Source organism: Salmo salar, chromosome ssa02 (genome assembly GCF_905237065.1).
Source record: "Salmo salar chromosome ssa02, Ssal_v3.1, whole genome shotgun sequence".
NCBI lineage: Eukaryota > Metazoa > Chordata > Actinopteri > Salmoniformes > Salmonidae > Salmo > Salmo salar.
This window is the reverse complement of record NC_059443.1, coordinates 23,645,884-23,670,232: the sequence shown is the minus strand read 5'-3', so window position 1 is coordinate 23,670,232 and position 24,349 is coordinate 23,645,884. Positions and strand designations below refer to the sequence as shown.

The 24,349-nt window shown below is 44.0% G+C and overlaps 2 protein-coding genes across 4 annotated transcripts; both read right to left on the bottom strand.

Annotated features, from left to right (window-relative positions):
- Positions 1 to 4,653: 4,653 nt before the first annotated feature.
- LOC106578895 (gastrula zinc finger protein XlCGF57.1) lies at positions 4,654 to 8,774 on the bottom strand. Of its 3 annotated transcripts, none has more exons than XM_014158146.2 (4): positions 8,704 to 8,774; positions 6,630 to 7,009; positions 6,443 to 6,518; positions 4,654 to 6,188 (listed from the first exon to the last, which is right to left on the bottom strand). In XM_014158146.2, the coding sequence occupies exons 2-4, from the start codon at positions 6,975 to 6,977 to the stop codon at positions 4,804 to 4,806; spliced, it is 1,809 nt and encodes a 602-aa protein (XP_014013621.2). In that variant the 5' UTR covers positions 6,978 to 7,009; positions 8,704 to 8,774; the 3' UTR covers positions 4,654 to 4,803. The 3 variants fall into 3 exon arrangements, with proteins under 3 accessions (XP_014013621.2, XP_014013613.2, XP_014013625.2); XM_014158138.2 differs by having other exon boundaries at positions 8,586 to 8,715; XM_014158150.2 differs by lacking the exon at positions 8,704 to 8,774 and adding an exon at positions 7,821 to 7,940.
- A 992-nt stretch (positions 8,775 to 9,766) lies between these two features.
- Positions 9,767 to 14,543, bottom strand: LOC106578882 (gastrula zinc finger protein XlCGF57.1-like). Its single transcript, XM_014158119.2, has 4 exons — positions 14,419 to 14,543; positions 13,678 to 13,984; positions 13,484 to 13,571; positions 9,767 to 12,382 (listed from the first exon to the last, which is right to left on the bottom strand). Exons 2-4 carry the CDS (start codon positions 13,969 to 13,971, stop codon positions 10,950 to 10,952), a joined length of 1,815 nt encoding a protein of 604 aa, XP_014013594.1. The 5' UTR covers positions 13,972 to 13,984; positions 14,419 to 14,543; the 3' UTR covers positions 9,767 to 10,949.
- Positions 14,544 to 24,349: the final 9,806 nt, after the last annotated feature.

Here is a 24,349-nt window from a genome sequence, read left to right as displayed (position 1 = left end):
CGCTGACGTCATCCACCTATTCCTATGGAAAACTCCCAATTGCGATTTTGAAACGCGCTGCGCCATATTGCCACAGAATAATCAGCAAGATATTTCACAGGATGTATTAGTGTGAAGCATCCGGTTAGCGGTTCCACTCACTACCAAAAATGGTGATGAGAGAAAGCCCAGTGGCCGGCAGTGGGAGAAGATGGAGTGAGATGGATTTTGGCCTACATTATGCTAATGTTCTCATTGACGAAACGTTTGACCTCAATACAGTTTTCTGTTCCCAAAACTAGAATCTGTTACGAACAGAGTGGACTAATTTTAGTAGATTTGACCCTTTACCAAAGTAAAAAAAAAAGAAGTTGTTTAGAAGGAGTGAAAGGGCGAATTGGCTTGCTGGAGTGTTTACGGACATGTTCAATCTCTCCCTATCACAGTCTGCTGTCTCCACTTGCTTCAATATGATCACCATTGTTCCTGCACCCAAGAAAGCAAAGGTAACTGAACTAAATGACTATCACCCGTAGAACTCACTTATGTCATCATGAAGTGCTTTGAGAGACAAGTTAAGGATCATATCACCTCTACCTTACCTGACACCCTAGACCCACTTCAATTTGCTTACCGCCCTAATAGATCCACAGAGGATGCAATTGCCATCGCACTGCATACTGCCCTATCCCTTTTGGACAAGATGAATACCTACGGCAGAATGCTGTTCATTGTCTATATCCCTGCCTTCAACACAATGATACCGTCCAAGCTCATCATTAAGCTCGGGGCCCTGGGTCTGAACCAGGCCCTGTGCAACTGGGTCTGGGACTTCCTGACAGGCCGCCCCCAGGTGGTGAAGGTAGGAAACAACACCTCTACTTCGCTGATCACCAGCACAGGGGTCCCACAAGGGTGCGTGCTCAGCCCCCTCCTGTACTCCCTGTTCACCTATGACTGCGTGGCTACGCACGCCTCCAACTCAATCATCAAGTTTGCATACGACACAAACGTAGTAGGCCTGATTACCAACAATGACGAGACACTCTACAGGGAGGAGGTGAAGGTCCTGGTGGAGGGGTTCCAACTGATCGTATACTTCTGGAAACAGCAGAGGGAGCACACCCCTATCCACATCTACTGGACTGCAGTGGAGAAGGTGGAAAGCTTCAAGTTCCTCGGCGTACACATCACTGACAATCTGAAATGGTCCACCCATGCAGACAGTGTGATGAAGAAGGTGCAACAGCGCCTCTTCAAAGTCAGGAGGCTGAATAAATTTGGCTTGGCCCCTAAGACCCTTAGAAATTTTTACAGATGTACAATTGAGAGCATCCTGTCAGGCTGTATCAGCGCCTGGTACGGCAACTGCACCGCCCAAATCCGCAGGGCTATCCAGAGGGTGGTGTGGTCTGCCCATTTGCCTGCCCTCCAGGACACCTACAACACCCGATGTCACAGGAAGGCCAAAAAGATCAAATGACATCAATCATCTGAGCCATGGCCTGTTCACCCCGCTATCATCCAGAAGGAGAAGTTAGTACAGGTGTATCAAAGCTGGGACCGAGAGACTGAAAAACAGCTTCTATCTCAAGGCCATCAGACTGTTAAAAAGCCATCACTAGCCAGCTACCACCCGGCTACTCAACCCTGCACCTTCGAGGCTGCAGCCCTATATACATAGACATGGAATCACTGGCCACTTTAATAATAGAGCACTAAATCAAATCAAATCAAATTTTATTAGTCGCATGCGCCGAATACAACATGTGTAGACCTGTAGACCTTACAGTGAAATGCGTACTAGTCACTTTAATAATGTTTACTCATCTCATCGGTTTACTCATGTATATACTGTATTCTATTCTACTGTATTTTAGTCAATGCCACTCCGACATTGCTCGTGCTAAATATTTATATATTTTTTAATTCCATTCTTTTACTTTAGATTTGTGTGTTGTTGTGAATTGTTAGATATTACTGCACTGTTGGAGCTAGGAACACAAGCATTTCGCTACACCCACAATAACATCTGTTAAATATATGTTTGTGAACAATAAAATTTGATTTGGATTATTGCACACCCGCACAGAGTAGGCGGTCCCTAATGGAAATATGCAAATTAACACTGGAGTGATAGATGAGCAGATGGTGATGTGCAAGTAGAAATACTGGTGTGCAAAAGAGCAGAAAAGTAAATAAAAACAATATGGGGATGAGGTAGGTAGATTGGGTGGGCTATTTACAGATGGGCTATGTACAGCTGCAGCAATCAGTTAGCTGCTCAGATAGCTGATGTTTAAAGTTAGTGAGGGAAATATAAGTCTCCAGATTCAGCGATTTTTGCAATTCATTCCAGTCATTGGCAGCAGAGAACTGGAAGGAAAGGCGGCCAAAGGAGGTGTTGGCTTTGGGGATGACCAGTGAGATATACCTGCTGGAGCACGTGCTACGGGTGGGTGTTGTTATTGTGACCAGTGAGCTGAGGTAAGGTGGAGCTTTACCTAGCATAGACTTATAGCAGACTTGGAGCCAGTGGGTCTGGCGTCGAATATGTAGCGAGGGCCAGCCGACTACAGCATACAGGTCGCAGTGGTGGGTGGTATAAGGGGCTTTGGTGACAAAACGGATGGCACTTTGATAGACTGCATCCAATTTGCTGAGTAGAGTATTGGAAGCTATTTTGTAAATGACATTGCCGAAGTCGAGGATCGGTAGGATAGTCAGTTTTACGAGGGTATGTTTGGCGGCATGAGTGAAGGAGGCTTTGTTGCGAAATAGGAAGCCGATTCTAGATTTCATTTTGGATTGGAGATGTTTAATATGAGTCTGGAAGGAGAGTTTACAGTCTAGCCAGACACCTAGGTATTTGTAGTTGTCCACATATTCTAAATCAGAACCGTCCAGAGTAGTGATGCTAGTCGGGCGGGTGCGGCAGCGAACGGTTGAAAAGCATGCATTTGGTTTTACTTGCATTTAAGAGCAGTTGGAGGCCCCGGAAGGAGTGCTGTATGGCATTGAAGCTCGTTTGGAGGTTAGTTAACACAGTGTCCAAAGAACGGCAAGATGTATTCAGAATGGTGTCGTCTGCGTAGAGGTGAATCAGGGAATCACCCACAGCAAGAGCGACATCATTGATATATACAGAGAAAAGAGTCGGCCCGAGAATTGAACCCTGTGGTACCCCATAGAGACTGCCAGAGGTCTGGACAACAGGCCCTACGATTTGACACACTGAACTCTATCTGAGAAGTAGTTGGTGAACCAGGCGAGGCAGTCATTAGAGAAACCAAGGCTGTTGAGTCTACCGATAAGAATACGGTGATGGACAGAGTCGAAAGCCTTGGCCAGGTCGATGAAGACGGCTGCACAGTACTGTCTTTTATCGTTGGCGGTTATATCGTTTAGTACCTTGAGCATGGCTGAGGTGCACCCGTGACCAGCTCGAAAACCGGATTGCACAGCGGAGAAGGTACGGTGGGATTCAAAATGGTCAGCGATCTGTTTATTAACTGGATATATGGATATAGGTCTGTAACAGTTTGGGTCTAGAGTGTCACCCCCTTTGAAGAGGGGGATGACCGCGGCAGCTTTCCAATCTTTAGGGATCTCGGACGATACGAAAGAGAGGTTGAACAGACTGGTAATAGGGGTTGCAACAATGGCGGCAGATCATTTTAAAAAGAGAGGGTCCAGATTGTCTAGCCCAGCTGATTTGTACGGGTCCAGGTTTTGCAGCTCTTTCGGAAAATCTTCTATCTGGATTTGGGTGAAGGAGAAGCTGGGGAGGCTTGGGAAAGTAGCTGCGGAGGGTGCGGAGCTGTTGGCCGGGGTTGGGGTAGCCAGGAGGAAAGCATGGCCAGCCGTAGAGAAATGCTTATTGAAATTCTCGATTATCGTGGATTTATCGGTGGTGACAGTGTTACCTAGCCTCAGTGCAATGGGCAGCTGGGAGGAGGGGTTCTTACTCTCCATGGACTTTAGTGTCCCAAAACTTTTTGGAGTTAGAGCTACAGGATGCAAATTTCCTTGATTACCTTTGACCTTTTTCAAAAGGAGGCAAGGAGAGGATGGAAGAATTAGCTAACCAATTGAGAATGTCCCTATGTCCTCATTTGACTATCAAAATGTGGGAATGATAGTGTAGCCTAAAAAACTATTTATGCTTGATCTGCATATGTGGTCGGAGGCTTTGTATGGCGTGTATGAGCCTCCGGAGGCATGCAGAGGCCAAATCAAGCTCCGTACCACATCGCTGTGCGCCTCTCACATTTTGTAACAATGCGGAGGGCTCTGTATAGCCCAGCATTGACATGATTGGTTGACGGTAGGTGGGGGCGGAAAGTCCTGTATAAACACAAACCTACTTACTTAAAAAGTTTGTTTCCTCTGACTACTGCGGTGGCTGCATCTCAGTAAACGCTATACTGCCACTGCAGATGGCGGATTGATCATGCAGAGACTTTAAGAGCTTGAATCATTCCTCTTCAATAGCTTGCATATTGTAATATGCAGAGTCAGACATGCTGCAATATGAAAACCAGCCAGTGCACACCTCCAAGACCAATGAATACTGGGAGACTGAAATGTATGTGATATGACTCTCTTATTGGCTACACACGCTTCCAACTCAATTATCAAGTTGGCATACACAAAAACACCAGAACTACACAACAGAATATACAGGCCTTTAATGTCATTACTATTTATTAGCATTACCAGGTCAGAGTCGGGCACAAAATCATCTTCTGTACATCACTGTTCCCTTATTAAATAACTACAATAAGAGTAAAAGAGTTTATTTATATAGTCTAATTTCATCATTCAGCGACATCTAGGCAGGTGACCGGTGAGGTGGTGGGTGCGAGCAAAGGTGCGATGGCAGCGGTGGCAGGAGTATGGTCTCTCCCCAGTGTGGGTCCTCATGTGAATTTTAAGGTGGTTGGCCAAGCGGAATCTCTTGTCACACTCTTGGCAGGGATATGGCCGTGAGTTATTGTGGATCCTCATGTGTCTGGTCAGATCAGCAGAACAGATAAACCGTCGGTGGCATTCAGAACATTCAAATGGCCTCTCCCCAGTGTGGATGCGCTTGTGTTTGGTCAGATCTCCAGACTGAGTGAAGCTTTTACCGCACTCAGTACAGGTGTATGGTTTCTCACCTGTGTGAGTGCGCTGGTGGTTCTTCAGGTGTGCGTGTCGGAAAAATGTCTTGTCACACACTGTGCAATGGAAAGGCCTCTCCCCAGTGTGTGTGCGCTGGTGGGTTTTCAATGCTGCAATGTTTATGAACTTCAGCCCACAAACCCCACAATGGTAGTTCCTTTCATTGTTGTGGATCTTCAGATGCGACTTCAGATAATTTCTGTACGCAAAGTCTTTACCACACACAGTACATTTGAAAGGTCTCTCCCCTGAGTGTGTGCGCAGGTGAAGCTTCAGACAGTCCTTGTATGCAAACCGTCTGTCACATTTGGAGCAGGAGAAAGACTTCTCGCCAGAGTGAATAGTCATGTGAACTCGGAGGCGCCCCATCCGGGCAAAACCCTTTCCACAATCCTGGCATTTGAATGGCTTGACCCCCGAGTGTATCATCATGTGTTTGCGGTAACTGCTGTCTTCTGAGAAGCTCTTGCCACACTCCTTGCAGACGTAAGGCTTCTCGCCGGTGTGTGTGCGCATGTGAATGCGCAGATTCCGAGGACTAGAGCAGTTTTTGCCACACTCTGAGCATGGCATACCAATGTTCATACAGACAGGGCCATCCTCAGGCTTAGTGCCCTCAGGTTTGTGACACTGGTGAGGCCCCAGTCCCCAGGAATTCTTGAAGCTTTTCCCACAGTCAGCACAACTGAGGTATCCATCGGTGAAAGCGACAGACATTTTGTGCCAAACCTTGCAGTGAGTATGCAGTCTGCCTATGTACTGGAAGCTCCGGGCACAATAGGGGCAGGGGTGGAGTTTCCTTAGAGAGGGAGAGGGGTGGGCCTGACGGATGTGGACGTGTAGCTGTCGTGGGGTATGGAACATGCAGCTACAGTGGGGACAGCTGTGTGTGGCGGCATACACGGTTTTACTTGTTGAGACATGGCTTTTGAACAAAGCCAGGTACTGCTTCTGGTGTTTGGTCTTGATATGGTTCTCCAGGAAGTAACAGTCAGTGAAGGAGATGGTGCAGTGTGGACAAGGAAAGAATTGAGAAGTAGAGACTGAGGGAGAGGGACAGAGCAGTGGAAAGAAGGTAGAAAGAGTGAGAAGAGAGCGATGGGAGGAGAGAGGAAACAGAACATAGTTGTGATTACTTACATTTCCTCATTCAACAATAAAATGCTTGAGTAAATATATTTTCTGAAAATTAATTTCAAAGTTTGGTAAATTAATGTTCAAATGATGTTCAAGTAATCCCATCACCCATTTCAAATGCAGTGTTGAGGGTGGACTGGATGTATGAACTATGCCCTACCTTCATCTGTCTCGTCTGGGTTTTTCTCCTTCACCAAACACACTTTAGTGTCTCGCAGAAGAGTCTTAACCACCACCTTATGGATTAGAAAGACGAAGAAACCACAGTATGCATGAACCAAAACTCTAACTCCTATTGTCTAGTTACTAACTGTCACATGTTGGGAAAGACCACTAACTCTTCTTACATTAGACAATCTTGTTAGCATCACCACAGGACTCCATGATATCTCGCTACACCGGGTCATAGTACTGGATGTATTTTGATGTTTGATGTGGTTCTTCTGGATGGAAGGAACAGAACGGTTTGGTTCCTCTCCCATTCCCTGCTGTTCAAAGTCTGTTGGTTCCTCTTTGATTTGGATGGAGCTGATATATACCCCTTTAGTAATGTAGGGTGATTGGCTAATGTCTGGTTCTTCTCTATTGCAGTCAACATCATCTAACTGTGTTCCACACTCTGTTTTGATGGGGCCTCGATGGTGTTTAGTCCACTTGGTTTTGTTGTATTGCTTTTTCCCAGGCTTGCTCTTCATCTTGTTGACTGGAGTGCTTCTTCATTTGAATTCTGTGGGGAAAAGACCAGGTTTTATTTAGCATCATCCCTTAGAGAGCAATAACAGGCAGGGATCATACTAATATCGAACCAGGGTCTGTAGTGACGCCTCTAGCACTGAGATCCCGAGTGGTGCAGCGGTCTAACTAGCTAATGTCTTGAGCTGCTAGGATTAGTATTTTATTAGGATCCCCATTAGCTACTGCTAAAGCAGCAGCTACTCTTACTGGGGTCCCAACAAAACATGACATATTACATAACATGAATAGATAGGTACAGAACATACATTTTAAATTAGAATACACAATTTTATACAATTCCATGCATAATGTAGTCATTATAACGGCAATACTGCAGCCATTAATTTCCCATATAGTGCCACCCTTTGCTCTACCGTTAAAAATAGCTTTGTCTAAAAGCCGATTAATGCTTGATACGAAAATGTGGTCAGAGGCTCTATATGGATAGTGTGACGCAATCTCGGAGCCTCTGGTGGCATGCAGAGGCCAAATTGAGCTCCATACAGCACCGCCGTGCGCCTCCCAAATGTTGTAACAATGTGGAGGGCTCCATATAGCTCCTTCGCATTGACATTGTTGGGTGACGGTAGGTGGGGATGGGAGGTCCTGTATAAACACAAAGTCATTCTTTGACAACTTCCTTTACAACAGATCTGCGCTGCTCCGCAAAGCGCAATAAATATACATGCCCTGACTTCTGCAGAGGCGTATCGCCGTAAATGCTGAACGCCAATGCAAACATCAGATTGACCACGTAACGCCTTTAAACAGGTCTAATAAGGTCTAAAATATAATAATCTCACAGCAGAAGTTGTTTTGTAAACACCAGAGAAAATCTCAGAACATCAGGGGTGTAATCATTAGTCCAACCACGAGTTTCTATTGGACAAATTCAGATAAGTCCCTCCCCGTTTCGTTCCTTTTGCTTCCGTTAAAGAAACGTTTTGAAACAGAATCAGCGTAATGAATAGCCCCTGGAACCATCCTGTCCTTGGTTCTTCCGTTTACGTCAATCCTATGTAATCGTGTGATTCATCGATACTACTGAACGCAAGTGCAACCAGATAGGAAGAGGCAAAGCGAGAGCGTGTCTCTGCCCAAAATGTGTCCACGTTAAGCAGATCATTATTTATGTGAGGAGTGTGTGTATGGGGTCGGGGCAATGAGTGTCGAATTTAGTCACGATAAAAAGGAAATTATATTTTTATACGTGTGGCTTATTTTATATAATATAAGTTTGGTAATGCTTAGGTTGTTACGAGTATACTGATATAAGTGTGATGCACTGACATCCCGGCAGCTTTGAGAAAAAACACTTTATACAAGAGTTGTTCCTGTTGAAATTCGAGACGGTCTTACAGGCGGCGGACGTCAACACCCCTCATAGAATATTCAAAAAACGAGATGTATCCACCTATCTAAAGAAAGGAATAGGGGGGAGCCCGCCGTTATGCTCTGTAGACAACGAATCCCCATTGTTAGGGCGGAGACAAGCATCTCGTCATTATATCCAGTATCTTTGGTGCAACACACGAAAACGAAAATGCAATAATCATATGGAGTTTCACCTTAGTCGTTAACAAGTAGTCTCGTCTTTGTTGATGAGAATAATACAGCAAAGGCTAACGTATTATTTTATATCTCGTAAATGCTCAATGATAGAAGGGCCAACACAGCCTCGCCTACCTTTTTCGACGCCATAAAAACGCTGCACTTCCTACTTTATGTCCTTAAAGTGCCTACTCAACGTGGCCTTGACCAATCAGGTAATGGCTCCTCGATATGCAACAACGATTTGGAGGCGGTTTATTGGTGTGGATTGTTAAAGATATATTCCTCAAAATAAATGATATTGGAAATATGTTATGTTTATGATAATAAAAAGAGTTATTTAATTGCAATAATAACAGGCCTCTTCTGTCAAAATGTGGGAACGATACAGTACAGCATTGGTTCCCAACCGTTTTTGGTTACTGTACCACCAACTAAAATATGCTTTGTCTGGAGTACCCTTGAAGTATACCATAATGTGCATTTTACCAGTAGGCCTATAGTCTCATGAGTCTTCTCAAGTACCCCCAGGGTTCCTAGGCTTGTACCCTTAGTTGGGAACCAATAATCTACATGACAAGGTCATATCAACACCACTACAAGCCAATGATGGTTCTTAGCTTATGGACTAGTAAAAATCAGTTAATGACAGGATGGGTGGTTCTCTGTTCAAGTGGTAACCCTGTTAATTGACATTACTCTGGGAGTGATGTGGGTTCATGTTTTCATGTGGATTTACGTTAAAGGTAGACTCAGCGATATGACGTACATGCACAAAGTAAACAACATAGCGGGTCAATTCCTGCAAGAACTAAGTGCATTGAAGTGCGAGGCTAAATCTCTCTGCGGTTTTGGTCCTGGTGCCATCACGCTGTAATAGTATGAAGTGAACCATGCACATAGCGTAGATCAGAGGAGGCTGGTGGGAGGAGCTATTGGAGGCCAGAATCATTGTAATGGCTGGAATAGAATAAATGGAAAAGTAAAAAACAAAAACATGGAAACCATGTTTGACTCGGTTCCATTCCAGACATTCCAACGAGCCCATCCTCCTATAGCTCCTCCCACCAGCCTCCACTGGCGCAAATACTGTGTGAGAGCAAAGTCTGGCATCTGGCTCATCGCAATATCTGTGGTGCTGCTTGTGGCAATGTCATTTCGCTGAGTCTACCTTTAAGCACAAAACAGACATGCCATATTTCACAAACTGTCACCTTTATTGTCAGTCATCACCAGGAATCGGCATACAAATCTCATGTATATCATTTAAAAAGCGATGAAATTAAGAAAAAAAAATACAAAAAAAAGTACAAAACATTGTTTAATGAACTATGTAACTATAACCTAATGACTATCCATTATAACGTTATAATTTCACTGTGGCGGAGTCATCTCCAAGTGATAACTATGAATACAATGCATTTCATTATATACAGTGTTATATAAAAAAGCCAAATCATGATAATTTACAACATTAGGCAGGTGTTTCAAGAGGTTTGGTTTGTGAGTGAAGCTGGAGAAGAAAGGGGGGCAGGGGTACGATCTCTCCCCCGTGTCCTCATGTGGCATCTAAAGTGTTTCAGTTCATAGAAGCTTTTCCCACATTCTTGGCAGAAGTATGGCTTCATAAGTTTAGCACTGCAATATTACAACCAGTGCAGGCCAATGATGGCTTATGGACTGAAACAAATCATGTGTTCCAACTGTTCAAGTGGTCTTTATGTAATTAACTTAATTTAAAAAAAAGTAAACTATGCAAGTCAGTTAAGAACAAGTTCTTATTTACAATGACGGCCTACACCGGCCTATCCCGGACGACGCTGGGCCAATTGTGCGCCACCCTATGGGACTCCCAATCACAGCCGGTTGTGATACAGCCTGGATTCGAACCAGGTGTCTGTAGTGACGCCTCCAGCACTGAGATGCAGTGCCTTAGACTGCTGCGCCACTCAGGAGCCCCATGAATCTAAAGTCATGTTTATAACAATACTAGGGGAGTGACCTTTACATAAATGCTCCTCTTCTTCCAAATCAAGGTATACACTACAAACAAAAAGGAAAATAAACATCCCATCATCTTTTCGAAACATTATCACCTACTAATCACTAGGACAATCAGTAAAACCATCTTCTGTATATCACTGTCCCTTAAATTTTTTTTATTTAAAAATATAAAATACAGGTTAAAAACAAACAGACAAAAACGTAACTAACAATCTAATGTATATGAACAAATTGGAGTATTGCTAAAGACATTGTGGCATCATAGGTAGATTCTGTGATATGGAGTTATCATACACAGTAGGGGTACAGTTCGCATCTGTTGTCCAGCATCGATCACTGAAGGGAACGAATCCACCCCCCCCATTCATAGGTTTAACTCATTTAAGTTTAGGACATCTAGACAGGTGATTGGAGAGGTTGCTCTTGCGAGCAAAGCAAAAAAAGCAGTGAGGGCAGGAATACGGTTTCCCCTTGTGGATTTTCATGTGGACTTTTACATGACTCTGTTCATAAAAGCTCTTCCCACACTCTTGGCAGGAGTATGGCTTTACATCACGGTGAGTGTGGGTCCTCATGTGCAGGGTCAGAGAACCTGAACAGATAAACCGGCTGTGGCATTCAGAACATTCAAATGGCCTCTCCCCAGTGTGGTGGCGCTTGTGTTTGGCCAGATCTCCAGACTGAGTGAAGCTTTTACCGCACTCTGTACACGTGTATGGTTTTTCACCTGTGTGAGTGAGATGATGGTTCTTAAGGTGTGAGAGTCTAAAAAACTTCTTGTCGCACACTGTGCAGTGGTAGGGCCTCTCCCCGGTGTGTGAGCGCATGTGTAACTTCAACAACCCAAGCCTTATGAACTTCCGCCCACAAACCCCACAATGGTAGTTTTTCTGGTTGTTGTGGATATTCAGGTGTGTTTTCAGATAACATTTGTCAGCAAAGTCTTTACCACACACAGTACATTTGAAAGGTCTCTCCCCTGAGTGTGTGCGCAGGTGAAGCTCCAGACTACCCCTGTATGCATACCGCTTGTCACAATGGGAGCAGGAGAACTTTCTCTCACCAGAGTGAACAGTCATGTGATTCCTGAGAAGGTTTGCCTGGGCGAAAGCCTTCCCACAATCCTGGCATTTGAATTCTTTGACCCCCTTGTGTATCAGCAGGTGTTTGCCTAAACTGCTGCCGTTCGAGAATCTTTTGCCGCACTCCTTGCATTCATAAGGCTTCTCTCCGGTGTGGATGCGCATGTGAGTGTTCAGGCTCGTAGGAGTAGTGAGGATCTTGCCACATTCGGAGCAATGGAAGCCGACTTCCAGACATATCACAGGCTTAATGTCCTTAGGTTTAGTGCCCTCTGGTTCGTGACACCGGTGAGGCCCCAGTCCCCAGCAATTCTCAAAGCTCTTCCCACAATCCGCGCAACTAAGGTGTCCATCGATGCGAACAACGGCCATTTTGTGCAAATTCTTGCAGTGCTTCAGCAGGGTGCCCAGGTAAGGGAATCTGCGGGCACACTGCGGACAGGGGTGGAGTTTCCCCGGAACCCTGCGGGGATGGGAAGGTTTCTGGGGACGGGCAGAGGGGTGGGCCTGGCGGGTGTGAATATCTAGCTGTCGTGGTGTATGGAACATGCAGCTACAGTGGGGACAGCTGTGTGTGGGGCCGTACACTCTTTTACTCTTTGAGACTTGGCTTTTCAACATGGCCAGGTACTGCTTCTGGTGTTTGTTCTTGATATGGTTCTCCAGGAAGTAACAGTCAGTAAAGGAGATGGTGCAGTGTGGACAAGGAAAGAACTGAGGAGACAAGACTGAGGGAGGACAGAGATGGGTGGAAGGAAGGAAGGTAAAGAAAAAGGGTATGATAAAAGGAGAGAAAGGGAACAGAAATGTCATTTTCCTCAAAAAAAACAAGTTAGAAATCCTTGCTGACATTTAATTCACCTTCAGTAATTCATCACCCATTTAATCCTGTGAGACCCAAGGATTTTTGCAACACTTGTTTTCTACATAATCACTACATCTTAGAGATGATAGGACACAAATGCTTCTAAGAGATACATCTGGGTAGTGCCGAGTGATTAACCGAAATGTTGGTTATTTAAAAAAAGAAAACCTCAATGACCGACGTCGGTTCAATTATTCAAATTCAATTTATTTTGATGTGAGCTCAATGCACAGTTTCTCTAGAGATTAATCAGATCAAGCCCGAACTCTGCAATGTAGTATGGAGTTGTAGTTCCCAAATAGTCTACATAGTTTTGCAGTGAAAACGTAGTAATTAACTACAATGACCATAATCCATTACGTGCCTACTTGTCCGGTCCGTTTCTTTTACGCCTCCTATGTAAAAGAGACATTAGAATGCACGATCGAGAGCAGTTGCTTCGAGAGGTATCTTTACCTGAAAATACATGATCTAAGTGATTGATAGTTGGTAATCAGCAGTCATAAAAGTATGCCTTATTTACACTGAACTACTAAAATAGTGATTTTGTCAGAAAATAGGCAGCAGCTCTATAGAGAGGAAATGATGACTTGGAATGTAATAATAAAGTGTAATAGACAAATATTTTAAGTTAAGTAAAGTAATGGGAATAAATTATGGTTAATAAGTGATAAGCAGTAATGGGCATCAAATGACTTTCATTAATTGTTATATTGTATGTTACAGCATTCAACCCACATAATGCATGGTGCATTTAAGGTTTTAAACTGATCCAAACTGAAAACCGTGAACTTTTTTATATTTTAATTGAAACAGAACAGACCTCAAAAAGCACTAATCACTCAGCACTATATCTGGGTCACAGGAGATGAACTATGTAGTGTTTGACATGAATTAAGGCTCTTACAGGGTTAAACTGCAGTGTTGGGAGTAGACTGAAGTATGTATGAACACTATATCCTACCTCCATTGTTGTCTTCATCCCTCCTGGCATCTGTCTCTTCCTTCACCAAACACACTTTAGTATCTCTCAGAAGAGTCTTAACCACCACCTTATGGATTAGATTGATGAAGAAAACTGCATGCATTAACCAACAATCTAAACACTCTTGTCTAGTTATTAACTGTCACATGTTTGGAAAGACTAACTCTTCTGACCTTAGACAATCTTGTTAACAGCACTAGAGGACTCCATGATATCGGACTACACATGGTCAGTTGGTTGGATGTAGTTTGTTGTTGCTTTACATGCTTCTTCAGCAAGGAAAGTTTGGAACGGTCACCATCACCAGTTTCCTTCTGCTCAAAGTTCCTTGGTTCATTTTTTATTTGGATGGAGTTCAAAGTAACCCCATTCGTTTTGGACTGTTTAGTCCTCTTGGTTATGTTAACTTTCTCCAGGTTTGTTCTCCATCTAGTTGACTTGAGTACCTCAGTCTGGTTAACATTCATCTTTCTTTGAATTCTGTGGGGAAAAGACCAAGCTGACTGAACTCAAGAGCTAGACCAGGCCATCACCCATCCAACACAAAAATGTAACATTAGGCTGCGTTATCAAATGCTATGAACTAGCGAACTAGTCTACTTATAAACAAACCAACAGCGGCGATCGATTGACATTCCCATAATGTTGCGGGTTGCTACCATGTCAGAACGTGCCGTTTATAGTATTTTATGGCACTAGCCTCTTTGCTAATGATGTAGCAAGTTAGCTACAACTCTGCACCGTAGACCTGTGTCTGCACTAAATTGACTACTGCTAGCGCTAGGTAGCTAGCCAATAATGATCTTTGTTGATGCGAACAGAGCGAGCTAAAATAGCAAACCACCACCTGCAATTCAATGCTATATACTGGCAAGCAAGAAAGCTAACGTTAGAAAACTTTTAACCTGTCTCACCCAAATATTACCAAATTCACCAGAAACAGTTTTTGTTTCTCGTTAATCTTCACGGATAAAACAGCATGGATTTCGTACTGGCCGAGATTAAAACCAGAAAACAATTTACTTTAGCGGGGACAACTGGCCAATCAGGTAATAGCCAAAGATTAAGAGACTGTTGATTGGGTGTGTATTCTTAAAGGAATATTCCCGTGGAATCATGTACATAATAAATTGTAGACAAAATGTAGGAATGATACTACCATAGATATACAATATAGATAGATATACAGTATATACATACTCCCTGGACAGTTTTATCTCCATCTCTTCATTCAAAGACTCAATCATAGACACCTTACTGACAGTTGTGGCTGATTCGCGTGATGTATTGTTGTCTCTACCTTCTTTATATATATATATATATATATATATATATTTTTATTTCACCTTTATTTAACCAGGTAGGCCAGTTGAGTACAAGTTCTCATTTACAACTACGACCTGGCCAAGATAAAGCAAAGCAGTGCAACACAAACAACACAGAGTTACACATGGGATAAACAAAGGGACAGTCAATAACACAATAGAAAAATATATATACAGTGTGTGCAAATATATACAGTGTTCTTTCCCTTTGTGCTGTTTTCTGTGCCCAATAACATTTGTATCATGTTTTGTGCTGCTACCATGTTGTAGTCCTGTTGTGTTGCTACCATGCTATATTGTTGTTTTAGGCCTCTCTTTATGTAGTATTGTCTCTCTTGTCCTGATGTGAGTTTTGTCCTATATTTTTCATCCCAGCCCCCATCCCCGCAGGAGGCCTTTTGGTAGGCCATCATTGTATATAGCTAGCTAGTCTATTAATAAACAAACCACCAGCAATAGCAGCGATCTATTCCCAACATGATCATAATGTTGCGGGTTGCTACCATGTCAGAAAGTGCCTTTTATGGCACTGGCCTCTTTGTTAATTACATTTACATTTACATTTAAGTCATTTAGCAGACGCTCTTTTCCAGAGCGACTTACACCTTATGATATCCAGTGGAACAACCACTTTACAATAGTGCATCTAAATCTTTTAAGGGGGGGGTTAGAAGGATTACTTTATCCTATCCTAGGTATTCCTTAAAGAGGTGGGGTTTCAGGTGTCTCCGAGAAGGTGGTGATTGACTCCGCTGTCCTGGCGTCGTGAGGGAGCTTGTTCCACCATTGGGGTGCCAGAGCAGCGAACAGTTTTGACTGGGCTGAGCGGGAACTGTGCTTCCTCAGAGGTAGGGAGGCGAGCAGGCCAGAGGTGGATGAACGCAGTGCCCTTGTTTGGGTGTAGGGCCTGATCAGAGCCTGAAGGTACGGAGGTGCCGTTCCCCTCACAGCTCCGTAGGCAAGCACCATGGTCTTGTAGCGGATGCGAGCTTCAACTGGAAGCCAGTGGAGAGAGCGGAGGAGCGGGGTGACGTGAGAGAACTTGGGAAGGTTGAACACCAGACGGGCTGCGGCGTTCTGGATGAGTTGTAGGGGTTTAGTGGCACAGGCAGGGAGCCCAGCCAACAGCGAGTTGCAGTAATCCAGACGGGAGATGACAAGTGCCTGGATTAGGACCTGCGCCGCTTCCTGTGTGAGGCAGGGTCGTACTCTGCGAATGTTGTAGAGCATGAACCTACAGGATCGGGTCACCGCCTTGATGTTAGTGGAGAACGACAGGGTGTTGTCCAGGGTCACGCCAAGGTTCTTAGCACTCTGGGAGGAGGACAAAATGGAGTTCTCAACCGTGATGGCGAGATCATGGAACGGGCAGTCCTTCCCCGGGAGGAAGAGCAGCTCCGTCTTGCCGAGGTTCAGCTTGAGGTGGTGATCCGTCATCCACACTGATATGTCTGCCAGACATGCAGAGATGCGATTCGCCACCTGGTTATCAGAAGCGGGAAAGGAGAAGATGAATTGTGTGTCGTCTGCATAGCAATGATAGGAGAGACCATGTGAGGATATGACAGAGCCAAGTGACTTGGTGTATAGCGAGAATAGGAGAGGGCCTAGAAAAGAGCCTTGGGGGACACCAGTGGTGAGAGCGCATGGTGCGGAGACAGATTCTCGCCACGCCACCTGGTAGGAGCGACCTGTCAGGTAGGACGCAATCCAAGCGTGGGCCGCGCCGGAGATGCCCAACTCGGAGAGGGTGGAGAGGAGGATCTGATGGTTCACAGTATCAAAGGCAGCAGATAGGTCTAGAAGGATGAGAGCAGAGGAGAGAGAGTTAGCTTTAGCAGTGCGGAGAGCCTCCGTGACACAGAGAAGAGCAGTCTCAGTTGAATGACCAGTCTTGAAACCTGACTGATTTGGATCAAGAAGGTCATTCTGAGAGAGATAGCAGGAGAGCTGGCCAAGGACGGCACGTTCAAGAGTTTTGGAGAGAAAAGAAAGAAGGGATACTGGTCTGTAGTTGTTGACATCAGAGGGATCGAGTGTAGGTTTTTTCAGAAGGGATGCAACTCTCGCTCTCTTGAAGACGGAAGGGACGTAGCCAGCGGTGAAGGATGAGTTGATGAGCGAGGTGAGGTAAGGGAGAAGGTCTCCGGAAATGGTCTGGAGAAGAGAGGAGGGGATAGGGTCAAGCGGGCAGGTTGTTGGGCGGCCGGCCGTCACAAGATGCGAGATTTCATCTGGAGAGAGAGGGGAGAAAGAGGTCAAAGCACAGGGTAGGGCAGTGTGAGCAGGACCAGCGGTGTCGTTTGATTTAGCAAACGAGGATCGGATGTCGTCGACCTTCTTTTCAAAATGGTTGACGAAGTCATCCGCAGAGAGGGAGGAGGGGGGGGGAGGATTCAGGAGGGAGGAGAAGGTGGCAAAGAGCTTCCTAGGGTTAGAGGCAGCTGCTTGGAATTTAGAGTGGTAGAAAGTGGCTTTAGCAGCAGAGACAGAAGAGGAAAATGTAGAGAGGAGGGAGTGAAAGGATGCCAGGTCCGCAGGGAGGCGAGTTTTCCTCCATTTCCGCTCGGCTGCCCGGAGCCCTGTTCTGTGAGCTCGCAATGAGTCGTCGAGCCACGGAGCAGGAGGGGAGGACCGAGCCGGCCTGGAGGATAGGGGCATAGAGAGTCAAAGGATGCAGAAAGGGAGGAGAGGAGGGTTGAGGAGGCAGAATCAGGAGATAGGTTGGAGAAGGTTTGAGCAGAGGGAAGAGATGATAGGATGGAAGAGGAGAGAGTAGCGGGAGAGAGAGAGCGAAGGTTGGGACGGCGCAATACCATCCGAGTAGGGGCAGAGTGAGTAGTGTTGGATGAGAGCGAGAGGGAAAAGGATACAAGGTAGTGGTCGGAGACTTGGAGGGGAGTTGCAATGAGATTAGTGGAAGAACAGCATCTAGTAAAGATGAGGTCAAGTGTATTGCCTGCCTTGTGAGTGGGGGGGAAGGTGAGAGGGTGAGGTCAAAAGAGGAGAGGAGTGGAAAGAAGGAGGCAGAGAGGAATGAGTCAAAGGTAGACGTGGGGAGGTTAAAGTCACCCAGAACTGTGAGAGGTGAGCCATCCTCAGGAAAGGAACTTATCAAGGCGTCAAGCTCATTGATGAACTCTCCAAGGGAACCTGGAGGGCGATAAATGATAAGGATGTTAAGCTTGAAAGGGCTGGTAACTGTGACAGCATGGAATTCAAAGGAGGCGATAGACAGATGGGTCAGGGGAGAAAGAGAGAATGTCCACTTGGGAGAGATGAGGATTCCAGTGCCACCACCCCGCTGGCCAGATGCTTTCGGGGTATGCGAGAACACGTGGGCAGACGAGGAGAGAGCAGTAGGAGTAGCAGTGTTATCTGTGGTAATCCATGTTTCCGTCAGCGCCAAGAAGTCGAGGGACTGGAGGGTAGCATAGGCTGAGATGAACTCTGCCTTGTTGGCCGCAGACCGGCAGTTCCAGAGACCTGGAACTCCACGTGGGTCGTGCGCGCTGGGACCACCAGGTTAGAGTGGCAGCGGCCACGCGGTGTGAAGCGTTTGTATGGCCTGAAGCGTTTGTATGGCTACGGTGCAGACTAGCTACTAGTCTGCACCGTAGACCTATGTCTGCACTATATTGAATACTGCTCCTGAGTGGCGCAGCGGTCTAAGGCACTGCATCTCAGTGCTAGATGTGTCACTACAGACATCCTGGTTTGAATCCAGGCTGTATCACAACCGGCCGTGATTGGGAGTTCCATAGGGTGGCGCACAATTGGCACAGCGTGGTCTTGGTTTGGCTCGTGTAGGCCGTCATTGTAAATAATAATTTGTTCTTAACTGACTTGCCAAGTTAAATAAAAAAAAAACACAATATATACAATGCATTTGTAAACTATTCAGGCCCGTTTCCACATTTTGTTATGTTACAGTCCAATTCTAAAATGTATTGAGTCGTTTTTTCCCCCTCATCAATCTACACACAATACCCCATAATGACAAAGCGAAAACAGATTTTTAGACATTTTTGTAAATGTATTACAAATAAAAAACTGAAATATCACATTTACATTAGTATTCAGACCCTTTGCTATGAGACTCAAAATTGAGCTCAGGTGCATCCTGTTTCCATTGATCATCCTTGAGATGTTTCTACAACTTAATTGGAGTTCACCTGTGGCAAATTCAACTGATTGGACATGATTTGGAAAGGTCAGTACAGGTGCATCAAAATTGGGACTGAAAGACTGAAAAATAGCTTATATCTCAAGGCCATCAGACTGTTAAACAGCCATCACTAACACATAGAGGCTGCTGCCTACATACAGACTTGAAATCATTGGCCACTCGAACAAATGGATCTCTAGTCACTTCATTAATACCACTTTAATAATGATGTTTACATATCTTCCACTACTCATCCCAGATGTATATACTGTATTTTATACCATCTATTGCATCTCGTCTATGCCGGTCGGTCATGGCCCATCCATATATTTATATATACATATTCTTATTCCCTTTACTTGGATGTGTGTGTATTAGGTAGTTGTTGTGGAATTGTTAGATCACTTGTTAAATATTTCTGCACTGTCGGAACTAGAAGCACAAGCATTTCGCTACACTTTACTGGTCACATACCATGTGTATGTGACCAATAAAATTTGATTTAATTTATATAAGGTCCCACAGTTGACAGTGCATGTCAGAGCAAAAACCAAGCCATGATGTTGAAGGAATTGTCAGTAGAGCTCCAAGACAGGATTTGGTCAAGGCACAGATCTGGGGAAGGGTACAAAAAAAATATCTGCAGCAACCCTAAGTCTCTGAATGTCCTTGAGTGGCCCAGCAGAAGCCTGGACTTGAACCCGATCGAACGTCTCTGGAGACCTAAAAATAGCTGTGCAATGATGCCCCGCAACCTACCTTGACACAGCTTGAGTGGATCTGCAGAGAAGAATGGGAGAAACTCCCCCAATACAGGTGTACCAAGCTTGTAGCGTCATACCCAAGAAGACTCAAGGCTGTAATCGCTGCCAAAGGTGCTTCAACAAAGTACTGAGTAAAGGGTCTGAATACTTACGTAAATGTAATTTCATTTTTTTCAACTCTAAAAACCTGTTTTTGCTTTGTCGTTAAGGGGTATTGTGTTTAAATTGAGGAAAAAGTATTTCATCCATTTTAGAATAAGGCTGTAACATAACAATGTGGAAAAAGTGAAGGAGTCTGAATACTTTCCTGAATGCACTGTATATACACACACAAACACAGACATACAGAGAGAGAGAGAGAGAAATAATACTATATGCTTGTCAACCATGTTCAAATGTTTGGTAATGCAATAAATCACAACCAGTGCAGGGTTCCCGAATGGCACAGCATGTCAGTGCTAGAGGCATCACTACAGACCCTGGTTCGATCCCGGGCTGTATCACAACCAGCCGTGAGCAGGAATCCCATAGGGCGGTGCACAATTGGCCAGCGTCGTCCGGATTAGACCATCAATGTAAATAAAAACTTGTTCTTAACTGACGTGCCTAGTTAACTAAAAGGTTGAAACAACAAAGAAAATGGCCAATGACGGCTTATGGACTGAAGCAAATCATGTGGTCTCTAACTAATTAACTTAGATAAAAAATATGTTTATAACAATACTAGGGGCGTGACCTTTACATAAATTATTTTTCCAAATCAAGGAATACACTAAAAACACAAAGCAAAAAAACTGAAGCTCTTTCAGAATGTATTATCACCTACGGATCACCAGGACAATCAGTCATGATACCATCTTCTGTACATCAGTATATTTTATTTGTTTGTTTAAAGAGCAAATAAAAAAAACACAAAAACAACTAGTGTTTAAAACCTCTTAGACTTAAGGTCCCGTTCGGGAGACCTGTGTGGTTCTGGTACAGGTTCAGACCCTCTAACGTAGGATGTGAAATCTTAGACCACTTGAAGCTGGGATGTCCCTTCTATCATTTCAATCGCTCTTCCAACTGGCCAGCTCCTGGCTGAACCCAACATCACAGCCACTGACAAAGCCCATGCCTGAAATCCTTGTATCATAGCGCAGCAGGAGTGGTTTCATCACAGTTGCACATTCAGAGATTATTGGCTATAAATCAATCTAAAACAATTCATAGATTTTAAACAAAAAATATTAATATGAAATGAAAGGAGAGTTCCTAACGAGATCATGAAGCCAATCTAGAGCTCTGTGAGACGTTCACAGCAATGGGGGCAAACATTGACAGTAAACATACAAATATGTCATTTAAAGTTATAAGGAACATGAAATCTTAGTGTCATTTTATAATTTATTTATGCTATATTCAGAAAGCAAGTCATTTCAAGTCTTATTCATACAATTTTGTTGAATAGGAAATACAATGAAACTATGCATCATATTTGTACTGTGTACTTGAGCTTGTGTCCTCAAAAAGTTACCACCTCAACAATTTCACTTTTTTTTTTAACCAGAAAAGTTAGATAAAACTCCTTCTTTGAGTATACAGCATTACTAGTTATTGTTCATGGCCCTCGTGATAATTACTTTTGTGGATTACATTTTACTGGTTAAAAACAAATACCCATAGAACAAAAGTAACAACGTAATATACACTGAGCTCCAAAAGTATTGGGACAGTGAATTCTTGTTTTGGTCCTTTGGCTCTGTACCTCCAGCACTTTGGATTTGAAATGATACAATGACTATGAGGTTAAAGTGCAGATTGTCAGCTTTAATTTGAGTATTTTTATTCATATGAACTGTTTAGAAATTACACCACTTTTTGAACATAGTCCCTCAATTTTAGGGGACCAAAAGTATTGGGACAAATTCACTTGTGTAGTGAAGTAGTCAAAGGTTTAGTATTTGGTCCCATATTCCTAGGGACCAAATGATTACATCAAGATAGTAGAGTAACAAACTTGTTGGATGCTACCATGATAACTGATAGTCCTGAATACATTGTGAATATCGAGTGAGAAAGTTAAGAGTACAGACACACAAATATTATACCCCATGCTAACCTCTTACCATTACAATAACATGGGAGGTTAAGATTTTGTCAGAGGGTATGATATTTATGCCTCTAACTTTCTCACTCATTAATCACGATTCATTCAGGATAATCCGTAATCATGGTAGCCACTAATATAGAAGAAAACATTCTATTCTTATTTATAATAAAAAAAGTGACAATACATGATTTACCATTAATTTCTATTGGGCACAAAATACTCTGAAACACACCCAAACAAACAGCAAATGCATCCAGTCACAAGCTTGATGTAAGCATTGCGTGCTAGGAATATGGGACCAAATAATTTAACGTTTCCCTTAAAACGGGCGAGGAATATGTACAAAGTGTTCTTCTTTATAAACGGTTCACCCGCTATGGATGAAAATACCCCCAAATTAAAGCTGACAGTCTGCACTATAACCTCAGTCATTGTATCGCTTCAAATCCAAAGTGCTGGAGTACAGAGCCAAAACATGTCACTGTCCCAATACATGGAGCTCATTGTGACCCAACTGGAGGACTGCTAAAACATTGTGGCGTTATCATAAACAGGGGAGCAACATTTCGTTAGCATTTGTGGTCACACATCAGACAAGAGATCGGACTCCACTCCTATTCATTCATAAGAGTAACAGCTTCATAAAATGTGTTATGTTAAAAACATACATCATTATCATTTAGGTTTATGACATCTAAGCAGGTATTTGGAGAGGTTGGACTTGCGAGCAAAGCTGATAAAGCAGAGGGGACAGGAATAACGTTTCCCATTGTGGATTTTCATGTGGCCGTTCACATGACTCTATTCATAAAAGCTCTTCCCACACTCTTGGCGGGAGTATGGCTTTACATCACGGTGAGTGTGGGTCCTCATGTGCAGGGTCAGAGAACCTGAACAGATAAACCGGCTGTGGCATTCAGAACATTCAAATGGCCTCTATGGTTTCTCACCTGTGTGAGTGAGATGATGGTTCTTCAGGTGGTCGAGTCGGGCAAATTGCTTGTCACACACAGTACATTTGAAAGGTCTCTCCCCTGAGTGTGTGCGCAGGTGAAGCTTCAGACTCGCCCTGTACAGTGAGGGAAAAAAGTATTTGATCCCCTGCTGATTTTGTACATTTTCCCACTGACAAAGAAATTATCAGTCTATAATTTGAATGGTATGTTTATTTGAACAGTGAGAGACAGAATAACAACAAAAAAATCCAGAAAAATGCATGTCAAAAATGTTATAAAATGATTTGCATTTTAATGAGGGAAATAAGTATTTGACCCCTCTGCAAAACATGACTTAGTAGTACTTGGTGGCAAAACCTTTGTTGGCAATCACAGAGGTCAGACGTTTCTTGTAGTTGGCCACCAGGTTTGCACACATCTCATGAAGGGATTTTGTCCCACTCCTCTTTGCAGATCTTCTCCAAGTCATTAAGGTTTCGAGGCTGACGTTTGGCAACTCGAACCTTCAGCTCCCTCCACAGATTTCTATGGGATTAAGGTCTAGAGACTGGCTAGGCCACTCCAGGACCTTAATGTGCTTCTTCTTGAGCCACTCCTTTGTTGCCTTGGCCGTGTGTTTTGGGTCATTGTCATGCTGGAATACCCATCCACGACCCATTTTCAATGCCCTGGCTGAGGGAAGGAGGTTCTCACCCACGATTTGACGATACATCGTCCCTTTGATGCGGTGAAGTTGTCCTGTCCCCTTAGCAGAAAAACACCCCCAAAGCATAATGTTTCCACCTCCATGTTTGACGGTGGGGATGGTGTTCTTGGGGTCATAGGCAGCATTCCTCCTCCTCCAAACACGGCGAGTTGAGTTGATGCCAAAGAGCTCCATTTTGGTCTCATCTGACCACAACACTTTCACCCAGTTGTCCTCTTAATCATTCAGATGTTCATTGGCAAACTTCAGACGGGCATGTATATGTGCTTTCTTGAGCAGGGGGACCTTAGAAAACACTAATCCTACTTACCTCAGCCAACCTGGTTAGCACTACCACAGGATCCTTGTGGAGTGGACTAGAATATGAATGATGAGTTGAACTGGTGCTCTTTGAGAGGGCTTGGGTACAATCTGATTAATCTCTGCCGGTGGAGTCATCACCTGACTGTGGGTCATGTTGTGTTTATGTTATACCCAGGTTTCCATGGTGTTTAGTCCCCTTGGTTTTTTGTGCAGTGGTTTTGTTTTTGCACGTTGTTTGATCTTCATCTTGTTGACTAAAGTGCCTCTAATATCCTCCTTACTGGCATTCTGAGTGAAAAGAGAAGCAGAGTGTCAGTGAGCATCAGCCTTACCAAGACGAGCTAGACTAGGTCAGGGACCATAAGGGAAACTCTTCTCAAGGCACTTAAATATTTTAGTGACTTTTTCGTAGCAGGTTAGGAGACTGGTTTAGGTTAGGTAAATGCTCTCCTTACCTGCTACGAAAATCACTTTATTTTCATGGCACTTTGATACAGTGTATCCCAGGACCATTACAGCCTATACACC